Source organism: Neolamprologus brichardi, chromosome 4, assembly GCF_056152115.1.
Source record: "Neolamprologus brichardi isolate AB-2024 chromosome 4, ASM5615211v1, whole genome shotgun sequence".
In the NCBI taxonomy this organism is placed as follows: Eukaryota; Metazoa; Chordata; class Actinopteri; order Cichliformes; family Cichlidae; genus Neolamprologus; species Neolamprologus brichardi.
Genome location: NC_142107.1, coordinates 11,974,446 through 11,998,602, shown reverse-complemented (window position 1 = coordinate 11,998,602; position 24,157 = coordinate 11,974,446). Strand labels below are relative to the sequence as shown.

At 36.7% G+C, this 24,157-nt stretch overlaps 2 protein-coding genes and 1 long non-coding RNA gene across 4 annotated transcripts in view; 1 reads left to right on the top strand and 2 right to left on the bottom strand.

The window, feature by feature from the left end:
- The window catches only part of coro7 (coronin 7), a 129,486-nt gene that overhangs the window by 98,935 nt on the left and 6,394 nt on the right, over positions 1 to 24,157 (top strand). The window contains exons 10-12 of the mRNA XM_006791431.3: positions 23,620 to 23,674; positions 23,782 to 23,839; positions 23,937 to 24,082. Of these exons, the coding sequence (XP_006791494.2) occupies positions 23,620 to 23,674; positions 23,782 to 23,839; positions 23,937 to 24,082 (259 nt within the window). The remainder of the gene's footprint in view (positions 1 to 23,619; positions 23,675 to 23,781; positions 23,840 to 23,936; positions 24,083 to 24,157) is intronic.
- Positions 455 to 4,141, bottom strand: LOC148102961 (uncharacterized). Its single transcript, XR_015718986.1, has 4 exons — positions 3,595 to 4,141; positions 3,278 to 3,414; positions 2,969 to 3,191; positions 455 to 2,877 (listed from the first exon to the last, which is right to left on the bottom strand). It is a non-coding gene; the product is annotated as an uncharacterized LOC148102961 (long non-coding RNA).
- On the bottom strand, positions 4,882 to 20,274 carry LOC148102960 (uncharacterized). 2 transcript variants are annotated; one of them, XM_087839814.1, is made up of 7 exons: positions 20,097 to 20,274; positions 18,750 to 18,781; positions 17,328 to 17,354; positions 16,053 to 16,083; positions 14,972 to 14,998; positions 5,906 to 13,718; positions 4,882 to 5,740 (listed from the first exon to the last, which is right to left on the bottom strand). In XM_087839814.1, exons 6-7 carry the CDS (start codon positions 11,177 to 11,179, stop codon positions 4,937 to 4,939), a joined length of 6,078 nt encoding a protein of 2,025 aa, XP_087695940.1. In that variant the 5' UTR covers positions 11,180 to 13,718; positions 14,972 to 14,998; positions 16,053 to 16,083; positions 17,328 to 17,354; positions 18,750 to 18,781; positions 20,097 to 20,274; the 3' UTR covers positions 4,882 to 4,936. The 2 variants fall into 2 exon arrangements, with proteins under 2 accessions (XP_087695940.1, XP_087695941.1); XM_087839815.1 differs by lacking the exon at positions 4,882 to 5,740 and having other exon boundaries at positions 9,894 to 13,718; positions 20,097 to 20,272.

Here is a 24,157-nt window from a genome sequence, read left to right as displayed (position 1 = left end):
GACTGCCTCTCCACTTCAATCAGACTATCCGTGGTCTGTAATGGGAAGCGGTTGGATCAGCCAGCACTCCCTGTCCTCTTGTCCCGTCTGTGACCGGCCCTGGAAGCTAAACTGGAAATGGAGATTTAAGAGCAGACACCGAGGTGGAGAACAGGAGATGTTTGTCAGCATTGCCAGTGTTTGCGCAAGTGTTTCCTGTTTGGTCACCACATCCATTGTCCTTTCCTTGCTGATTAATATGGCTCGCTCAGTTTCCGCAGCCCTCAATCTTCTTAACTCAAATCATGAGAGAAGGCAGGTGACTGTGGCCTTGTTTTCAGCGTGCATGGGTGAAAGGTCAAGGTTGAACTAGAAAAATTTGCATTTCCTGCGAAAATGCAGTGTGGATGCTGTATAGCTGAAGCTGTCTGCTGAAAATAGTTGAAAATAGCTGAAGAAGCTGAAGTCAGTGTTTAAAAAGTTGTTGAAATTTTAATAACTTTGCAGGACAACATCAAGTTAACAAAAATGTAATAACTTAGCAGAAATGAAATAACTAATAAATATAACAATTCAGCAGAAATGTTGTAGTTTACCAGAAGCGACAACTTAGCAGAAATGTAATAATTTAGAATAACATAACTTAACATAACATAACATAACAAACAAAAGTAGTGTAACCTAGCAGAAATAATATAATTTAATAGAAAATTAAAAACTTAGCAGAAATGTAATACTTTAGAATAACATAACAAACAAAAGTAGTGTAACCTAGCAGAAATAATATAATTTAGTAGAAAATTAAAAACTTAGCAGAAATGTAATAATTTAGAATAACATAACATAACAAACAAAAGTAGTGTAACCTAGCAGAAATACTATAATTTAGTAGAAAATTAAAAACTTGGCAGAAATATTACAACTTATCAGAACTGCTATAATTTTGCAGAAATGTAATAATTAGGCAAAACTGTCAACAGATAACAACTGAAAAGGCTGAAGTAACCTCAAAGTTACTTGTTTAACTGTGAAAAATTACCAGAAACATTAGAAAAGGAAGAAAATCACCCAGCAGATAAACTGATGTGGAACAAAACCAAGGTAAAATTGCAGAGTTTACACAGCTGGTGAAATCTAAAAATGGCAAAAAACAAAACAAAACAAAAACAAAACCCTCACAAACAACATTTAGGTAATACAAGATGCTGCGGTCAGAGATAAAAACACCCAAAAATAATGTTATTGAAATGCCAAAGAGTGGCAGAAAGTTTAGAAAGTAGAAAACCAGTAGTAGAAAAGTAGAACGTTCAAATATTTTTAGAAACATATGATACAAAATATTTACTCAGTTGTTTCCAATTATTACAATAATGGCATACAGAAATAAAAATCCCATTTGGGACAAACAGAATAATATTAATAGAAAATGCAAATCAAATGAATCTAACACCTATACAAACAATTGAAGCATCTGTTGGAATAGTGAACATATCCTTGTTTGCCATGTTTATGTTTATGGCCCTAAGATGCGCAGACACATGATAGGCTATTAACTGCAAAAATATACACATATATAAACAGCAAGTGAAGGACAAAAATACATCCTCTGATTTGCTGGAGTTTTGTGTAAATACCATTTGGCAAGGATAAACAACATGTTCCAATGCCACATTAAAATTTTCATAAGCTTCATTTTTTCAATTAGTTTACAGTTTCCTGATTTGATGATAAATCTGTACCGAAATGAAGTCCACATTGTGATATATTTGAGGTGTGGAGAGTCACACAGCTGAACAATCGATGTGCATATTTAAAGAAACAGGAATCAAATAAAGAACATTGTTGTGGAATAAATTACACTGAAAAATAATCACTGCTTTGCGTTAGAGAGTGACTTATGATGAGGTATTAACTGGGTTAACTTTACCTCTAACAGCTTTTCACATAGTGCTGTGACCAGGGTGAAATCCATCATAAAGTAACTGTAAACAGTAGAACCATTAGCATGAATGTTATGGTTCTACCCTGATCAAAATTCAAGTCAGCTGTGTGACCTGATATAAAATGATAAAGAGGAACACATATAAATGACCTTTATGAACTTTTCAAAATGACTTTATATGCCTGACCCATTATCTATATATATTGGAGCAGATGTGGAAAACCACTGTTAGACCTACTCTATACTAATGTAGTTACTGACACCCCATACTAAGGCAGGATTCATACAAACACACATTATTTATCCTCTTAAACACTTTCTTTTTTCACATTTTGAGATTGTGTAATCTCTATAAAGAATACGTGTAATGGTTCAATAGATATAGTTATTTAAATGTCCATAATAATCACATGATCATTTTTGTACATCCTACAATTCAAGATTTAGAGCTGTGTGTTTGTATGAATTCAGCTTGCTATACTTATAGACTTAGATATATTAATCCACTATTTACCCAAACAAGTTACATTGTTTGGGTAAATAGATTGGGTTTGTCCTACAAAATAATTATTCAACAATAAAAAAAAAACACAAAAAACATCTGCACATTAATCCAGAGTTCAGTTTCATATGTCTGATATTGTTTGTTAAATCTGGTGACACAAACACAGTCAAAAATTCATTGCTAGCGTGACATGTGGTCCTTTTTGCCTTTGACCAATGATATGCTGGTTACTTGGACCAGTTTAGTATTTGCTGTCACAGAGGAATGTTAACCATAAATCCAAAAGACAAAACTGAAAAAAAATGTTAATTGCAAACATGTTTTTGCTTAGTAAAAGGATTGAAATTACATGGAAACTGTCACCTTAAAGCCTCATTGTAAATATCATCACAAACAGATGTTTTCCACACAGTTAACAAAGCTCCACCACATCCGATCACTGCATATAAATCTAAAAGAAAACAAAAAAAATTTTTTAAAACAATAAAATGAACACAAGGGAAGACTTTTGATTTAATAACTAAGCTTAAAATAAGTGTTACCTTTGAATATTTGTGGGAAAAATCTGATGCTACCCCAAGAATACAAAGCCACACTGGAAACGATGACAGGCTTGCAGCCCTCTGTCTTGCTGGAGTGAGGTGCCTGATCAGTAGCAGTGAGTTGACAGAAGTCGGTGTCTGTAAGAGTGGCCAAACACTGATACTCTGTCCACTTGTGCAGAGTCTAAGAAGCTGGAATGCAGGCACACTGTACGAGCTTGTTCTAAAAAATACAGAAAAAGGAACATTTTATTTGTGTTAAGGCCTAAAAACTACAAATAAGTTATACAATGAACAATGTTGAAATACCTTATAGGTGCTGCAGGCCACATAACCAGAATCCAGAGCAATCTCACACTCACATGATGGTGAGGAAAGACATGAGCTCTGCAATGAGGTTTGAATGTCTCAGTTGGGACACTGAAGAACTCAGAAGACAGCAATACCTGCACAGAGAGACAGAGTAGAAAAAGCATAGATTTGTAATGCATAATGTGAATTAAAACTCAAAAAGTTTCAACAAGTATAATCATTTGAGTGTGAAATTATTTGTGCAATAAACAGGATTTAAATTAATTAATTGAATTAAAAACACTGACATTTTTATCAAAGATAAAGAATCATACCTCTCTCTGCTCTGAGGATCACTGAGCATCTCTGACAGGAAATACAGTTTCCTCAGTATGAGTCATCATTGATGGTCTCAGAGGTGTTTAGTGTGGCAGCATGATGATGGTCTCCAGATCAGGCAGGAGGTCAGGTGATGGGTGTGTCATCTTCTCCATTGAAGACACACTGGTATGGCAGTTCATAAAACAGCAGACTCTGTGTGGCATGTAGTTATCTGTGCAGTCCAGCACTGATGGATCAGGTTTGGCTCAGCAGTTCATGAAGATGGTGTTAAGATGTTGTTGTTTCAGCTGAGGATGGTGAAGTTTGAAGGTTTTCCCACAAAGGAAACAGGACTGTGTGTGCCCTGTCTGAAAAAAATACATCTACAAAACATAAAGTGCTTTTAACACCACCCACCCTCCCCACCCACCCATCTCAGCCCCCAAGTGTCTATGTAATGCTGGTATGGGGTGTCAGTTACTAAATCTAATTAGTGCATCAGAAAGCAGGGGCTACACCTAAAGCCCCCACTTTCTGATGTCTTTATTTATTAGCAGCTTTTTCCAGCTGCTCAGAGAATTCTGACTTGGCCTTTATCCACCCAAACCCAAACCCACCCGGATAAAGGCCAAGTCAGAAAATGGATGCAGAAACTTTCCATGTACTTCTAAATCAGTTTTTATACATATTCTGTAAGCTGTACTAATGTTTTTTCTCTACATAATGTATCATTATAGACATCTCTGGTAGCCTAAAGATAGTTTAAAACTTTTAAATTTTTTTACCTGTAAAACATGATAAGCAAAACCTCATTCATCCCAAAAACATTTGATTCTACAAAATCTACTATAATCAAGAAAATATAATTGTCTGTATTTATTCATGTGACCCATAATAAATACCTGCATTTATCTGGGATTTATTTATTTACTATTTCATATTTGAAAGCCCTTGGAGGGGAAGATCTCATTTGTTGAGATACATACGTCAGAGTAAAAAAAGTATCAAAAAAGGAGATGACAATTAACATCCATGAAAAAATGCATTAGTAGATTTAGTCATTTAAAACATGAGAATAAAAAATAAATTATGTCCGTTTAATACTTTTTGCAGCATATTTCAGATCTGAGGTGCATGATAACAGAAAGCAGATCTCCCAGCTCTGCATGAAGTACAGCCATGATTTGGTGAAATGATTAATAACATTGCAATAAGAAAGGGTCTTCTTACAGACAGAGTAGGGAAGACAATATGAAGAAATGTGATATTTCAATGAAAAATCTTTTTCATGGTCTATAATCAGTAAACTCTGTAACAAACATGATCTGTAATTGTTTCAAAACTCACCACACGACTTCATGATTGGCTCAAGGACAGGACACAAAACACAGGGTTGTGGTAACTGTAATATGTTCTCAGAACACCTGAATGGAGGCTTTTCTGTGGCTGAGAAATAAAAATCAGGTCAAGCAGGGTGTTCTTGTCTGTAGTGGCAGAAGTGATCAGCTGTGAATACCCTCTCGACTGAAACTGCTCCAGAATCTGTTTTCTTCCACTCTGTAACTGGTTCTCATTAAAATCTCCACACACAATTATTGGGTGACAGTCCATTATTTCAAGTGAATCTAAAAGACTTACCAGGTTTTGCATGAACGGTGTCAAACTGTAGTCAGGGGGTCTGTACACAACCGCAATGAGCGCAGGGAATGGAGCCTGAACCTTCAACACTAAAAACTCAAGATCAGTGACATTATGCAGATACTGTTTTACCTGAACCTGAAAATGATTCCTCAAATACACAACAACTCCACCACCACTTCTGCTGGCCATGTGAGGAAAGTTTGTGTAGGACACATGTCTGTTGCGTTTGAACATTGTGTAGCCGTCCAAATGAAGACTATCTGCAACAAAGGAGCCTTGGAGGTGAGACTCTGTGAGACACAAAACATCTGCTAAACACATTTCATGATGACTCTTGATGTCACTGATGTGAGATGGCAAACCCTCTGTATTGTGATGGATCAGTGTAAGAGTGTCAAGTCTGCTGGCTGTTTCTCTGACCTGAAGAAGAGGCATCATTTCCTCAACGCTGGCTTGTCTCATGGTTTGGAGCGCTGCAGTTACCTCAGGATTGGCGTAAATCTTTTTCTCATCCAAGTCCTGTAAATAGAGTCCACTGAGAGACGTCACCCTGCTGAGAGCAACATAAGCCATACCTGGTTCAAAAATGTTCTTCATTGAAACTACAGCTGTCTGTGTTGTAAGACCCTGAGTTTTGTGAATTGTGCAGGCGAATGCTAGCTTTACAGGAAACTGTCTGCGTACCGCTCCTTTAAACTTCAGACTCTCCTCTGCTCTCTCAATGTAAACCAGATCATCAGATGCTGCATTAGAACTGCGGTTGTGTCTCATAGGCTGCCGGTTGTCCATTCTGAGGCCCAGTTTAATTATGTGTCCATCATTTTCAGATCTCACCACCTTTACCAGTATACCAAAAGCACCATTGACTAAACCGTTTAGTGTGTCCAAGTTTCTGGTCAGCATCACTCGAGCTCCTTCAGCAACGTTCAGAGTGTCGGGTAAATCATTTCGCCCACCTGTAAATGGTTTGTCTCTTCGTGCCATTCTGCCTGTACGTTTATCCTTCTGGAAATCGTCTGCAGTGATGATTATGATGTTTGAATGAAGCTTCTTCAGGGTATCTGTGTTATGGGATTCCACATTCTTGTTGGTGGCATAAATGTGTAAGACCTCAGTTGGACATTCTTCTGGTGCAGTCACAGCCTGTGACAACAAATCTCTGTCGCACTGAGAAAGCTCATCTGTCTTTTCTTTGACTCTAATCCTGTTCAACATCTCTGCAAAGGCCACATCATCTTTCTGACGCATGATCTCGGTTAGAGTGATCATCTGAAAATGTTCCTGCCATAGGTCAATCTGTTCTGGATCATAAACACAGAGAGGTTTAGACTGTCGCACTGGTGGCAGCTGGTAAAAATCTCCAACAGCTAAAACTGACATTCCACCAAAAGGTCTCTGAGTGCCTTTGATTTGTTTCAGTCTTGCATCCACATAAGCAAAAAGGGGTTTTGAAACCATCGAAATCTCATCAATAACAATAATTTCAGCATTTATCAGCTCAGATCTGACTTCATCCAGTTGGTTACCAAGTCCTTGAATGGGTGGTTTCAGACTCCTGGGTAGTTTGAGTAGAGAATGTAATGTAGAGCCATTGATAGAAAAAGCTGCTGTCCCGGTAAATGACGTCAGTAAAACAGTTGGATTTGATATGTCAGCTTCTTCTGCATTAGCAGGCAGTCTGCTCAGGATCTTTGATGCTTCAGAGTGAATACATTTAATCAGATGTGACTTTCCAGTTCCTGCACCACCGTTGATATAGAAGAAAAATGGATTTGGGTTCAAACCACAAACTCGCTGAATACACCAGTCTCTTATAGCATAGAACACGCAGGCCTGCTTCTGGTTCAGATTCTGATACATGACGCGTACCACGGCTGGATCGACTGCAGGTTGTTCTCTGATGGCTCTGATCTCTGTTACAGCATCAGACTGACGACTGTAGTCGGGAACATTCTCCTGTTCGTTCTCATCATCATCATGTCTCTCAGGAAGATTCTCATCACATTGCAGCCTCACAACTTCAGATTCAGGAGCCAGATTGCACCATTCATCGATCACAACATCCCTATTTTGTTCAAACTCTTCCAGTGCACTCTCAATATCCTCAGAGTTCTTCTCATACTTGTCTTTATTTCTTTTCACAACCCTTTTCACAGACTCACTGTGGTCTGAACATGGAAGTCGCACAAAACCTGAGTTGTAAAAAGACTGATAGGTTTGGAACCCTTGTGGTTTCAGTTCCTGCTCTGATCTGTGTGGAAGGTAAAGTCTCAACAGTCGTCCATAATATTGCTCAGGATCTTTTTCCTGTGAACAGTGGTAATACCTGATTATAGCTGGTTTATCATTCTTTCGCCTTTGTACAAATCCAAGCTGGTTTAGAAGAGGAAGCACATCTTTTCCTTCATTTGGACCACTCACCAACCTGCACAGCGCAGCAAAATCAGCCAGCGACATTTCCTCATATTCTGGTGTCTCAGGTCTGCATTTGTATTTATCACTCAAACTTGTCATCCAAATATTACAACTGTCATGTGTTGTGGTTTCCAGATAGCTCATGGGGCGACTCATTTTTACTGGGTTATCATCTGTTGGTACAAATACAACACTGCGGGAACATTTTTTCATTTTTAGGCCACAGACTCGAGTCACACACTCCTGTGCGCTGATTTCTCTCTTTTTTGAGTAAGCCTGCATCACAGCTCTCATTTCATCACATTCATTGACCGTGTTCTTTGCAGAGTTATCAAGAACTGTCTTCAGGTATTCAGAGAGGCCAGATTCTTTCTTCGTTATATATTTACAGAGGTATTCTATACATGAATAGGCATTCAAAATTAATGAGACATCTATATTTGCGTTCCAGGCTTCAAGCAGGTGAGGGTTGTAATTGTTGATCCAACAGTCCTTTGGGTCACGTTTCAGAATCAGAGCTGTTTTCTTGTTTATGTCCTGCAGACATTGTTCATACTCATTCATTGTCAAGTTGCATCGTGACAGAATCTGCTCTATGGTGAGCGAAGCAGCTTCAGGTTCCTTCAGCAGGTTCATCAAAGGTCTGAGTTTGGCTTTTGCAGCTTCAGTGTCTGAATCCTCATCCTGTCTCACAATCATTGTTCTTGTGGCTGGTGGTTTTGGAAACCCAAATCTACAACCAGAGTTCACACTCTTAAAGCATGTTTTTGTGTGGTTTTTGCTGTGCTTTTGTAGTTCAGTGACTTTTTTGTGCAGTTCAGGTTGTTTTTCTGGATCAGGGAGTTGAGCTGAGATGTATCTGTCCACAAAGTCACAGACCGTTTGGTCATCGTCCACATCTACTTCTACCTTTTCTTGAATCCACAGCAACATGTGTATATGCGGACTACCTCTGTGCTGGAACTCTACTCTGTAAAAGTAATCAATGATTTCACCAAGGGGCTGTGCAGGAGAAAAAAGCAAATCTCTGAACAAAGCCTCAACACGTTTATCAAACATTCGCATGGTGGTTACTGGATTTGATCTTAGGATTTCACACTTTTCTGACCAGTCCAGGGTTTCAAAATCAACCTCTTCACCTTGCTGTCTCTTTATTGCTTGAATCACTTCAGGCCATCTCATCTCAGCAGCAGAGAAAGTGACAAAGAACTGAGGTGTTCCTATTTGACGAACCATACTGAATACATCTTTGGTAGTTTTCTGCCAGTAAGCTGGGGTTCCTCTGAGTGGCTGCATAAATCTGATTGCATCTTTATTTCTTACCAGCTTCTCTACTTCTGTCTTACTTTGTAACATTCCTGATGTGATTTTGCGTCCATCTTTGGTCATAGTTTTACCTTTCCTTAGCTGTATTGTCATGCTGGAATTAGCCAAATGTATTTCAGTAACAAACTGTGAGAAAAACAGGTAATTTGTGTCTTTAGCAAATCTTGCGTCAATGTTGAAAAGCCTTGACTTGAAGTAAGCACTTGGTGTGAGTTTAAGAAGTCTCTTTTTGTCCAGTGTATTCTGACCAGTAGGAAACTGCACAGGAAATGCCATCGCTTCCAAATGAGGAGTTCTGAAAAAGCTAACAGGATTGTTTCTTTCTGCAGGAGCCACACAATATGTGTTATCAGTGAAACAGAGAATCTCTTCTGAAATGTCAACAGGCTGCAGACAACTTTCTAGAGCAAAACCTCCATTGTTCAAATCACTTTCTGGTTCATCTGGATTTTGTTCCTCTGGTTGTTCATCACAGGATGCCATATTAATAGCTTGTTCACTTTCAGACTCACTTTCGCACAAAAGGGCATCTTTTTCATAGTTGTCAATTTCCATTAGATCTGCTTCATCATAATCATCACTTCCCATGCTGGCTTCATCACTGCTGTCATCATCAGGTAACGTTGGATCACAAAGCAATGCATCATCTCTGATAACAACATCTGTGTACTGTGGGTGAATCTGTTTGAGTTTACGCAGAGCTTCAATGAGTTTAGACCAGGTGACAGTCTGGAACAGCTGATGGCCTTTGTAGCACAGTCGTCTTTTCAGCTTGATCCTCATTATCTGTGATTGGCTTCTGAGTCTGGGTAAACAGTCAACTGTTTGTTGGACTTCAGATGGTACACACACCACATTACCACGTATGAGTCTTTGTCTGCCCTTTGGAAGTGGAATAATCTTAGCAAATGGGATGCATTTGGCAATCAGATGTCTCTCCAGAATGTTGAGATCACACAGTTCAGCTGGAATATCCTGCAGTTCTAAACCATTGACAGCAGCAAGCCTTGGCATGCGTCCTCTTTTGAGGTAGCTGTGACACGTGTGACAGATATACTCCTTTTTTCTCTCAACAGGAAAGCTGCAGTGATCATTACATGCTTCATCACACACATGAACAAATTTACCAGTTAGACACTGTTGAGCTACAGTTTGGTGTTTTGAGTAATTTTCTCTTTTGCAGATTTTCACCTGATTAGGAAAAGAAGCTTTTAGACAAACAGTACAAACATAAGATGGTGCTGACTTAATGTTGGATCTGAAACGAGATATGGCCTCATTCATTATACTGTTATCTGGATGATACTGTAAACTTTCAGCTTGTTGATGTATCTGGCGATATTTTCTTTTTATGTTCATTGCACATCTGATATTATGCATCTGTCTAAAAGAAAAACTGTTCCAATATTTTACTCTCATTCGTTCTCTCATATTGTCCTTGTGTTGTTGCTGAAATTGTCTCTCTTCTCCATAACGCTTAGTGATGTAACGTTGTTTTTTCTGTCTAAATTCTACACTTTCTTTGTATACATTATATACATATGACCTCATGTAAGCTTTATGTTTCTCTCTGAATCCAGCACAAGTTCTGTAATTTCTTCTTATACGTTCCTTCTGCTGTTCTTTGAACATAGGAGATTGTCTATAAGATTCTTTATATGTTTTTCTCATACGTTCCTTCTGCTTTTCTCGAAAAATGGGAGATTCTCTATATGTTCTTGTTATACGTTCCTTCTGCTTTTCTCGGAAAATGGGAGATTCTCTATATGTTCTTGTTATACGTTCCTTCTGCTTTTCTCGGAAAATGGGAGATTCTCTATATGTTCTTGTTATACGTTCCTTCTGCTTTTCTCGGAAAATGGGAGATTCTCTATATGTTCTTGTTATACGTTCCTTCTGCTTTTCTCGGAAAATGGGAGATTCTCTATATGTTCTTGTTATACGTTCCTTCTGCTTTTCTCTGAATGAAGAATCTTCTTTATACATCCTTATGACACGTTCTCTTTTTCTCTCTCTAATTTTAGCACTATCTCTAGATTTTTCTAAAATGTTCTCTCTGTTTCTCTCTGTATGTAGCATTGAGTTTATACAGATTATTTTTGTACACACTCTTTTTCTTACTGTGATCAGAATCATGAGACTTTCTACTAGAATCTTTTTTCTTTGCCTTAAAGCTTTCATCAAAAGTGTACATCTGTCTTTCTTTCTTTTTCTCATTTTCCTTTCTCTGTGGTAGTTTTTCTTGGACCAATAGTCGTCTCCTAATCTTTCTCCTTTGCTGTTTAGTATGCTTCAACAGTTTATGTGAGAGTTCCTCTGTTGTCTTAGTTAAACAGGAAGCAGTGTTTAAATCATTCTGAGGAACAGAATCTTTTGTTACCTGAGTGTCTCTTACAGAAGATGCAGAGGTTTCTATTTCCAAATAATCAGAAGGACGATTGTTCAGCTCAGCAGCTGGCTCATTTGAATAATCCACTCTTTCAAATTCAGGTTCATTTAAAGCTGGTGCTGGAACAGTTGAAGCTGTTTGTCTGTTTTCATCAGCATTTCTTTGGTCAGCAACGTTTTCACTGTGGAACTCAACAGGCTGTAGCTCATAAGTGCAGGTTGGTGCGATGCTAAACATTCGGTACAAATGTTTGATCCTGTCAATCATGTCATTAAGACGTGTGAATTTTAACATAACTGCAGTTCCACCACTTACACTTAGTGACAATGGCATTCCTGTAGACTTACGTGGGTGAGGGTCAAAGTATGCGTATTCACCTGAAGTCAGCCTGCAAACTGCGATGACTGTTCCTCCCATGACTAGCAAAGCGTAGCGAAACTCTGAAGCCAAACACTGTAGTCCCTGTTCAAGGCTCGGAAGATGATCTGTACCATCAAATGTGCCATAACGAGCAAACTGAGACATGTCCACTTGATACTCTTGTCTGCGGCTGGTGACCACTGTGGGAAGCTCATCACAGGCTAGAAACACGCTGTTCACAAACCTCTTTCTGGCGTCTGAATACACGACATGGCCTTTGTCCAACACACGGTTTAGATCTGCTCTGGTAATGAATTCATCCTCGTGTAAGAATGACAGGAAAACCAAACTGTTCGCCATGCATTGCTGATTCCGGTACTTTCCATATCTAGGAGAAGCCTGGCTTCGGGACGCACAGATGTTACTCACTGGTGGACGACTTTCACTGTTTGTAACCTGTACATGAGATGGTCCTGGAGCTTCTCCATCATGCTGCGTTTGCACAGTTACCTGGGGTTCAGTCTGGATTATCTGCTGTACTTTAGCATTTGGCACAGATGATGAGCAAACACCTCTCTTTACCACATCTGCATAAGACACTGCGGCTGTCTGAACGCTGCTCTGCACTTCTGGACTGGGAATAGTTGTAACAGACACCTTTACCTGCTCACCGGTCTGAGAAACATTTACCTGTTCCTTCTCCTTTTGCCATCTAAGCTTCTGGGACTGTGACCTTTGACCTTTCCTTGGCATTTTGTGCAAGTACACACTGGCCCTTATATGTATTTATACACAAATGTAAACAAAACTCAACCAGTAAACACTGAAAAACAAATGACTCCTCAAGTTTCTATCAAATGGAGAAATGTAAATCTATACAAATGGTAAAGTGTTCTTATAACTATGTAATTAATGTAAAAGGCTGACTTAAATTCAAACTCAATATAAAGGTTAGTGAAAGTTCTTTAAAAACAGTTTTATTGTAGCTTTTTCAAAAACTGTATATTATTACTTCTATTTTTTTTAACCAGACTGGTTAATAAATAGGTCTATACTTCTGTAAAGTAATATGCAGAATAAATCTCAACAATCAACAGGCTATAATAAAACTCTTAGCTTTGAAGTAGACTTTGTGTAAATCTTTCAGATATCTAAAATTTAAAGCAAATATAAGGAGCTGTGATGGTGTGGTGATCAGATGACAGGCGATGAGGATTCTTCAGCTGGATGTTCTGCAGCAGTCAGGAAACAGGAAGTCTGGGTTCTCAGGGCAGCCTCTAGATGACAATTGTAACTGAATACTTACACTGAGTGACAAAAAAAGGGTTTGTCCTTAAATAATAATAGTTTAAACTTGTAGTCAAATGTTATAGTCAATGAAACAGACTTGAAAAATGTATTTGAATCTAATTTAATATTTATGTAAATACAGCAGTCTGTATGTATAAATTACAAAATAACCAGATTGTCTTATTACAAATAAACCTTTAAGAAGAGGTGTATATTTTATATAATTTATCAAAGTAATTGCACCTCTAAGCCAAACAGCCAATCAATGTTTATTCCAAAGTGTAATGCAAAATTAAAATGACAAATGTAGGGCTGTGTAAGTAGTTTCTACTGTGAGTTCTACTGTACTGTAATTCTACTACTGTAATTTTAACTTTCTACTTGTGATTTCCAGCAAAATGACTGGATGTGAGAGAGTTTAACGACAGGAAAGATGGAGCAGTGAGAGCGGAGATCTCTCAGAATTCTGAATACAGATTGACGAAGTTCTGGTAACTTCAATTCCAAAAACTTAGATTCTGGTAAAACTTGATTTCAAGTCACAGGATTGCGTTTCAACTCAGGTTCAAGCTTGTCAAATTAGATAGAGTTCATGGCGGAGAATGATAGAAGATAGAATGGCTTGTCAAAAAAGATGGAGCAGGGAGAGGGAGAGTGATAGGACAGACTGAATTGCTTGTTAATGATAGAGGGAGAGGGTTTTCGCCAGCAGGTCACCTGTAAGACAGAAAGAAAGTGGAATTAGACACACTTCCAATAAACCTGGCTTTACCGTATTTTTCAGACTATAAGGCACACTTAAAAGCCTTTAATTTTCTCAAAAATAGACAGTGCACCTTATGTATGGTTGTGCTTACTGATTTCAAACCAATTCTATGTGGTACACGGCACTCAAAAATCTGTCAAATGTTTTAGTATGACTATGGTAAGCTACAAAGCCGCACCACTTGATGTATTGTCGGAGCATGGCTACCATAGTCAGCACCCTCGTAGAGTAATTCGTACTGTGCTTCAACATAATATGGTGTGTGTGTATAAGGGCCTAGCACCTGTTGAGAGCCATGCTTATGAAGCAGATTTCAAACTGATCAATCCACATTCATCAATCCACAAATCCTGAAAAGTGAGTGTATTGTTCTGTATTTTATGTCTTACAACTGAACAATTTTGAGAGTTATTGTAAATGAGTTGAATAAAGTTTGACTTATCTGTTTTGTTTGGCTTAATGTGCCTTAGAATTTAGTACGCCTTACAGTCCGAAAAATACAGAACATATATATCATTACACACTGAAGAGTTGTACAGTACATTATTAGATTCAACTGAATGAAAATGTTTAACATATGGTGGTGGAACATTTCTAAGGACATTTTTGCATTCTATTAACACAATAAAAACAAACAGAGTCTGTAAACCAAGATGTGGTGCTACAGTAACTTACTATAAACATTATATGGTCAAGCTAAACCCACACAATGAAGTTAGAGCAGACAGTTTCAGACCACCTGCTTTAAACACTTCACATGCACTCAACTCACATGTTCCTAAATGCCCAAAGGTCTCAAATTCCCGTTTCTGTGTGTACTTACCTGGTACAACAGTATATCATAATGTCTGGGGAGCCGTTAACATAAAAGTAAAAAATAATTTACTCAGTATGACTTTTGGCAAAATGAAAAATTTGGAGACAGATGACTCCTATACAGCAGTTTCTACATTTTTCAGTCAAATATGGGGCATGTTTAATACACACTCCGCTAAATCTACAATAAACTTAGCATGGCCGATATTAGGGCCTAATTAAAAATGTAGTATGATGATAAGAGAGATCTGTAAGTCTGGAAATATTTACATAGACTTTTCTAGGATTTGATGATTGCCAAGAGCTGTGCTGACTCACTGCACTAAACTGAATCTCCTATAATGAGAAACATTTCCCAGCACTGCACCTCAGACAAACCTTTACTTACCAGACTTGAGACGATCAGATCAGCAGTCTAGAGAAAGGAAACAATTCATCAGATCACTGTTTGATGATTCAGACTGTTGAGCCTCTTCACACACAATCCAATTTACTGTGACATAAATTAACTAGTAAAATTCTCAATTTATTTAAGGCTTTATGAGCTGAATTTAATTGCAGAGTCTCAGATGGCATGTTTAATAACATGTTAACATGTTAATAAAAACATTCATACTACAGAATTGCAAAGAGTAGGCACCAATATTTGTTGGCACAAATGCAGGATATACCAAATATTTTTATACACAGAAGCTTTGTGGCTCCAACATTTTCTATCACAAGTCAGTTCTAATAACATGTGAAGAACGACAACTTTTAATCTCATTTCAGATTAAAAATGTTGAATACAAATTAATTATTTAAATCAGAAGCAACAGAAAACCTCAACAACAACAGTGGCACACCAATTTTCTAATGAAAATTTCTTAAAATATTACGCTAAAAAGTCATTCCATTGTATTTGTTGCTAGCAATATTTATGTTTTGCAGTATATCCCTTTTTGGCAACATTTATATTTAATTTTAAAACATTGGCTTTAATATACCTACTCACAACTGTACTTCTCTTACATTTTATTATTGCTTAAGCGTTTAAGCTATCACTTACAGTCACTCAGGCAAAATACTTCTAGTGTTTCGACTTCATGCTAATTCATAAGTGGAATGAAAGAGACAATAAAAATCGATAGCTGTGGTGCTCTTAAGTGTTTAAGGTACCACCTATACTTACCTAAAGCACTTTTATAGTTTTGTTTGATACTTAAATCCACAAACATAAGGAGAAATCAAACAACTGCATAAAGATATCTCTGACATTTAACTATGTTTGGACTTGATAAGCCATCAAAAATTAAAATCAGAGAAAAATGGGCTATTAAACTTCATTGACATTTTCAGGGGCAGTCAGTGGTCCTGTGTGGGGGCTTTGCTGCTACAGATTCTAAATCCTGACTATTTGTTTTTGCCCATGAGTGAATGGAAAGATGACACAAGTAAATTACTAAACATTACCATTACTGTCTACTTACCAGCAAAGACAAAACCAAAGATCTGTTCACTCTGTGTAACAAAAGACAAAGAACAAAAATACAGGATCAGACAACTCCAATCAGCATTAGAGTCAATACTGCATCACTCTCTGTAGTCAAAAAGATCCCAGAAACTTCTTTGTTTACCACAGCTGGAATACAAACAACAACTCTCCTCTGTTTTTCTTTAAAGATTATCATCTTCATAAAGGTAATATGTAGTTTTATTCATTTGCAATAAGCCACACAAGTTTCTGATTCATGTAATGCTCCAAAATTTAGGTTCGATTACTTAAGAGAGTAGACCAATGATTTGCAACACCTAGCACTGCACACTTTATCAAATGGTGATGTCACAATTTAGAAGTAGGCAACAATCACAAATGATAGCTTGTATGGATATAGTTTGTAGGTTTTAACATTTGAGGTGGCCTGAATTCAAATTCTATTAACACAATAAAAACAAACAGAGTCCATAAACTTACACCAAGATGTGCTGCTACAATAACGTACTGTAAATATTATATGGTCCAACAAAACCAACACACTGAGGTTAGAGCAGAGAGTTTCAGGCCACCTACTTAAAATTTATGCCACATCACAGGTTCCCAAAGTTCTCAAATCACTGTTTCTGTGTGTATTTACCTGGGACAACAGTACATCATAAAAGTAAACAATACTTTATTCAGTATGACTTTTGGCAAAATGAGAAATTTGGAGATGGATGGTTCCTACAAAGCAGTTTCTACATATTTCAGTCACATTTGGGGTATGTTTAATACACAGCCATAAGCACTCCACTAAATCTAGGACGTACTTATAATGTCCGATTTAAAGGCCTAATTAAAAATGTAGTATGATGATAATTTCTTTGTAGATCATTTAATCATAAAATACAGAAATGAGTGCTGTATCTGTGCTTTTGATTTTTTCCAGTCATCAACAAAATCTTTAATTAAAAGACTAATTCAAAGAGCAGTTTTCAGACAGTGACTTAATTTAATGAAGGGAAAGAAGCTTTGAAATCCACAAGGCCCTACTTGAAGACTTAATTGTACCTAAACTGCTGTTCATGAGCTGCTCTAATGTGAAATAATATGTGCTGCTACAATAACCTACCGACCTCTGTAGGTCTGGAAATGTTTACACAGATTTTTCTAGGATTTGATGACTTTTGATGATCACCAATATCTGTGCTCACTCACTGCACTAAACTGAATCTCCTAAAATGAGAAACATTTCCCAGCACTGCACCTCAGAAAAACCTTTACTTACCAGACTTGAGACAATCAGATCAGCAGTCTAGAGAAAAGAAACAATTCATCAGATCACTGTTTGATGATTCAGACTGTTGAGCCTCTTCACACACAATTCAATTTACTGTGACACAAATTAACTAGTAAAATCCTCAATTACTTTAAGCTTTTTTAAGTTTACTGTAGTCTAAAGAGGAGATAATTGAACTGCAGTGTCTCACATGGCTATAGTAGTGTAATAGTGTAATAAAAGCATTATTACTACAGAAATGCAAAGAACAGGCACCAACATTTGTTGGCACAAGTGCAGGACACACCAAATATTTCCTACACAGAAGCCTTGTGGCTCCAACATTTTCTACAACAGGTCAGAGCTAATAAAGTGTGAAAAACCAAAACTTTTAATGTCCTTTCAGGTTAAAAACATTAAATACAAAGTAATTATTTTAATCAGAAGCAACAGAAAACCTCATCATGTTTTGGTTAGTCTGATATGAATATGCAAATCCTAAAATACATGTAAATACTGACATGTTACAATAACAGAGGTGCAGAATGTTTTGTGAAATGAAATGTCTTAAAATATTAAACTTAAAATTCCTTTCATTGTACCAGTTGCTAGGAATATTTATGTATGTTGGAATAGAATTTGAATGGCCTGAATTCAAATTCTATTAACACAATAAAAACAAACAGAGTCTATAAACTTACACCAAGATGTGCTGCTACAATCACTTACTGTAAATATTATATGGTCCAACAAAACCAACACACTGAGGTTAGAGCAGAGAGTTTCAGGCCACCTACTTAAAATTGTCCCTTTTTGGCAACATTTCTATTTAATTTTAAAACACATTATATTCACTAAATAAGTAATAAACTAATTCGACACAATGGCTGTAATGTACCTAACAATGTCCACTCACACCTCTGGTTCTCTTCGTTTTTATTATTGCTTAACTGTTAAAGCTATTAATTATACCGAGTCAGGCAAAATACTTCTACAGTGTTCTGACTTTAATGTAATACATCAGCAGAATTTGAGAGACAATATAGATCAATACCTGTGCAGCTCTTAAGTGTTTGAGCAACCACTTATACTGACTCCCCTAAAACACTTTAATTGTTTTGTCTGCTACTTAAATCCACAAACATAAGGAGAAAATGAACAACTGACATTTAGCTATGTTTGGATTTGATAAGCCATAAGAAATTGATATCATACATAAATGGGCTATTAAACTTCAGGGACATTTTCAGGGACAGTCAGAGTTTCTGTGTGGGGGCTTTGCTGCTACACGTAATAAATCCTGACTTTGTGTTTTTGCCCATCAGTAAATGGAAACATATCACAAAAAGTCATACTACTGTATGTAAGTTGCCAAATGTGCTACGCAATGCCAGGTTCATACTGCTTCAGTTACAATCACTGTTTACTTACCAGCAAAGGCAAAACCAAAGATCTCTTTCACTCTGTGTAACAAAAGACAAAGCACAAAAACACAGAATGAGACAACTCAAATCAGCATCACAGTCAATACTGCATCACTCTGTGTAGTCCAAAAGATTCAGTACACTTCTTTGTTTACCACAGCAAAAAACAACTCACCTCTTTTTTCTACACCTTATTAAAGATTACTGTCTTCATTAAGGTAAAATGTGGTTTCATCCGTTTGCAATAAACCACACAAGTTTCTCAGTTATGTGATAGCTCTATTAGTTTGGTGCTATTAGATAACACAATAGATTTAATAAGCAATGATTTGCTACACCTAGCACTGCACACTTTATCAAATTCTGACATCACAATTTCAAAGCATGAGCAATCATAAATGAAAGCTTGGATGATATATTTGTAGGCTTCAACATTTGAGTTGGTCTGCATTCAAATTCTGCTTCCTAAAGATATTATCTGCACACAGTATCATTTAGTATCATTTAATATGCTGTTGTTTTAAATATCTACATATCATATTTATAATATTAATGGTGCACTGCTGCATTTTATTTATTTGAAGGTGGCCTATATTTCATTAATTTTTCACAAAGTGAGAAGTTAAACAGAGCTGCAGGTGTTGGATATATTAAAAAAAAAAAAAACTGCACAAACAAGTGTTTGTTAAACAGTTCTTAAAATTTAACTAAAAAACTAAAATTGATTAATTAAAAACAACTTCTTCTTGTTAAGAAATGTTATTTTCTTATATTATGTGTTTTATCCTCACTCTCTCTCTCCCTTCTGTTATATAACCCACAACACAAACACACGCGCACAGGCACGTGACTCTTTTTCTCCCGCCTTTCAGTCAGAGGCGGTAAAATGGCTCCTTTGAAGTTGCCGGCCCTGCTGCTTCAGCAGCTAATCAGTGGTTCTAAAATGGCGGCTCATTACATTACAACCTAAAGAATGAGGCCGTTTTAACTGACTGACTTGTGAAGAGGAGAAGTAACTTGAGCTTCCCTAAGAGACTCAGAAACACTAACACACCGAATGAAACAAATACAACACATTAACTGTATTAAACAATCAAATGAACCATATTAATTTCACACTGGGCCTCTAGGAGCTAGGCTAGGCGTTAGCACTTGGTTGTTAGGGCTAGCTTACCAAAAACTTCTTTTAAATACTAAAATTACAACGTTTCACTAACAAAGCAGCCATTGTGTTACTTCAACATGACTTATACTTCGACTGGCTTTATAAGTCACAAACAACAACTCAGTAAATCACTCAAACAGCTTATAGACATTTCATTTCAGAGAAGAGAGACAGAGTAGCAGCGCTTACCGGCAGGGATCGACCAGAGAGTGGGCGGAGATTCAGGAGTCAGCAGGAGACGTAAAAAAGAGACATTCACGGGTAGTGGGAAACTCCGTCATTACACAAAATTGGCATTGAAAATGTGAAAAAATATATGTAAATTTAAATATTAATATACTAGATTTTTTTTTAGAAATCTAGTATATTAGATTTCACACACACACACAATCACATAGATGCTGCTTGTGTCAGATATATTATGATTTGGTAGACATACTATAATTGATCAGAAATACTACATTTAGTAGAAATGCTATGTTTTAGCAGAAATACTATAATTAAGCATAAATACTATATTCAGCACAAATCCTATAAAATAGAAGAAATTCTATGTTTTAGCAGAAATACTGTATTCATCACAAATGCCAAAAAATAGCAGAAATACTATGATTTAGCAGAAATACTATGATTTGGTAGAAATACTATGATTTGGTAGAAATCCTATAACTCAGCAGAAATACTATAATTTAGCAGAAATACTATATTAAGCACAAATACTATATTAAGCAGAAATACTATAAAAAGCAGAAATACTATAATTTAGCAGAAATACTATATTAAGCAGAAATAGTATAAAAAGCAGAAATACTATAAAAAGCAGAAATAGTATAAAAAGCAGAAATACTATATTAAGCAGAAATATTATATTAAGCAGAAATACTATAAAACGCAGAAATACTATAATTTAGCAGAAATACTATATTAAGCACAAATACTATATTAAGTACAAGTACTATAAAAAGCAGAAATACTATATTAAGCACAAATACTATATTAAGTACAAATACTATAAAAAGCAGAAATACTATATTAAGCACAAATCCCATTAAAAGCAGAAATACTATATTAACCTCAAATACTATAAAAAGCAGAAATACTATAAAAAGCACAAATCCTATAATTTAGCAGAAATACTATAAAAAGCAGAAATACTATAATTTAGCAGAAATACTATATTAAGCACAAATCCTATAAAAAGCAGAAATACTATAAAAAGCAGAAATACTATAATTTAGAAGAAATACTATGAAAAGCAAAAATACTATAATTTAGAAATACTATAACACACACACACACACACACACACACACAGAAAGAGAGAGAAGCAAGTTTTTAGGTCAGTCAAGCAGCCTGGGAGCTGCTAAATTTGAATCCACCAATCAGAGAGGCTGTGTACTTTTTTCCCGCCAAAACAGGTGCAGCCGTTTTTACACACACAGCAGAGAGACAGGATTTTTGCAGTCTATTTCTCATAGTGAGGACTAAACTCAAACAAATGACCATAATTTCCTAACCGTAGGGGCTAGAACGGTCATTCTTACACCGTTTTGTTCACAAGAGATGGGGGAATCTTAAAGTGTTGACAATTTATCATTAAAATATGAATTATTAAAGATATTTGACTTGTAATGCACCATAATTGAGTAGAGGCTAAGCGAAAACTGCCTTGACTTGCCCTCAAACAACGCTTTGTAACTCTAAATCTATTTGGAGTATCGATATCATTCTTTCACCGTAAGAGACAGCAGGCTTTGGTGAACAGTCATGGAAATTTTCAGGTCTCTGTGGAAATCCATTAAAAAGATATGACGAGAGAAAAAATTGCCTCATTTCCAGAGTTTGAAATCTGAAGAAATCTGAGCGAAGGACGAATTTCCTACCCTCAAACAAGTCTAACTCATCTCAGAACGGTAATAGGTGAGAAAATAATTCTTGAATTGTGAGCGTCAGGAGTGTCTGAAGATATACTGGGACAAGCCTCATGTTTTAACTTCGCTTCGTTAAGGAGATATGACGATTTGAATATGCCTCTCATTACAGAAATCCAGCGGTGATTTTGAACAAACTCTCCATTGACTTTCTATGGAGAGTTTTCCGACTTTGTGTTGGTCTGAGGAGATTTGCCAAAATTCTGTCAATACCACAACAATGATAGTGACATTTTCTGAAAGCCAGCAAAAATACCTACGTTTTGATGTATAATTTGTGGGAGTTGAGTGAAAATTGAGCAAGTAGCAAGAAGTTGTTCGGACATGAAGAGAAGACTGCGAAACCTACAGTGTCTCACTTAGAACCAACTGCATAGCAACCATAACAACCCATGTATTTTCTGAAAAATCACAATTTTGCAACTCAAAACTTGAAGAGGGATAAGATGAAAATGGTAACAGATATAAAAAAGCTGAATCATACATGAATAGCCCAATAATTTATGAACATTTTAAAGTTTGAATGGTTGTTCTAGGCAAAAGTATGAGGAAGTAGTTAAGTTTCAAAAACAAGCAAGTTTTAGCAGAATTGTGGAAGTTTTCCATTCATTTCAATGGGACAAATTAAAGGAAAAAAGCTGAATATTTTAAAAAGTATAATAGCAAAAAATAGCAAAAGTCATAGCGATAATTAGCAGAAATAGCAGAATAGTTTAAAATTTGAACGGTGAAAATCGGCTAAAAATTGTGGAAGTAGTTAAGTGCCAAAAAACGTACAAAAAGTGGCAACTAGAATAATAATAATAATAATAAAGTATAAAGAATAAAGAGAAACAGGAAAACAATAGTGTGGATGCCTTAAAGCATCCACACAACTAGAAAGTTTGAACAAAACATTAATGAAAAAGTGTTGATGATAAAAGCTGAATTTGGAGATTTAAAAGAATCTTTTTAATCTAACAAATCATAATGTTGATAAACTACGAAACTTGTTCCCAGTTCCAGTTCTCCTCCCCGCTCACCTCCAGTAATGTTTTGCATTTTTAAATAACATTTGGAATGTCTGGCATTTGCCTCATGGTCTCCCCTCCTCTCATTACTTATCGTCACAACCTTGTTGGTTTTAATGCAGTAACAAGTCATGTTATTATTAAATTTATTTTACCAGGAAGTCCCACTGAGAGCAAAACCTTGCCAAAGTTACAACTATATAACCGAAGTGTCTCTAAAAAGCTGCAAATGCAACAAAAATATAAATTCACAATATAAAAAATACAAACACATACTTAAAAAAAATATTAAACAGCTTCTCAAAAGAAACATCTGCAAGAAAGTCTCCATCACTGCATTCCTTATTATGCTTTTAAATTCACCAACAAATTTAGTCTTTTCTGTAAATTATTCCATGTTCAACGTGAATAGTGAGAAAATACTGTTTTCTCAGATCTCTCAGAGCCATAGCTAGCCTCAGGACTCTACTGCCTCCTTTACCAAAACAAATGGGCATACTACACCATCTAGTGGCAGCTCACTAATGCTTAAACCCAAAGAGGACTTGAGCGTATATAATTTTGAATGACAAGCCACTCTCTGCTGAGCCAGAGACAGAGGATTGCCATAGCAGGTAGCTCCCCCTGCTTTGTTGTAGCAGAATCTTACGCCTTCCTGACCCAACCCTGAAGGGATTTGAACCAGCGCCCTTTCATTTACCAAGCAAATGTGTATATCATTTTGAATGTCAGCTTCTAATGTCTCTTTCTCTCTTGTCTCTTTTCTTTCAGGACACTGATCCCACTATTTGATGAGGACACAGGTCTGCTTCTACTGGCTGGCATGGTAAAAAAATATATGCTTGAATATTAAATTTGTTATTACTGGTTATGTTTTTAAATATCAGCTGGAATGACCACACCATTAACATCACCTCTCTGATTCTTATGCAGGGAAACACTGGGATCGATTGCTTTGAAGTCTCTTCCTCCGAGCCTTTCCTCTCTCAAGGTGAAGCGCTGTTTGTTATCTGTCTGTACAGATGTCACAACCAGTCATCTTTCCTAGTCTCCTTATCCATCTCTTCTTCTAATTCTCACATCCATAGTCAGCCACTGTCTGACGGATACCTCAACAAAAGGCGTTGCCCTGGTCCCCAAGCTTGCCTTGGATGTGATGTCCTGCGAAGTTGTGCGTGTGCTTCAGCTGACAGACAGCTGCATCCTGCCGATCAGCTATCAGGTCCCTCGCAAGGTTTGTAGATGCACAGCAATACTTGCTCGCAAATAAAGGTGATGGACTTATTTTAAGTTCTCCGTGTTTGCTTGT

What these genes read in the sequence shown, in the direction of transcription:
- LOC148102960 (XM_087839814.1), bottom strand. Translation starts at nt 11,179, where the DNA reads ATGAGAAAAAGAAAGAAAGACAGATGTACACTTTTGATGAAAGCTTTA. An exon ending in GTCTGAAGTTTAAAGGAGCG is followed by an intron (nt 5,741 to 5,905) that starts GTACGCAGACAG and finishes CTCTATTTACAG; the next exon opens with GACTTGGATGAGAAAAAGAT.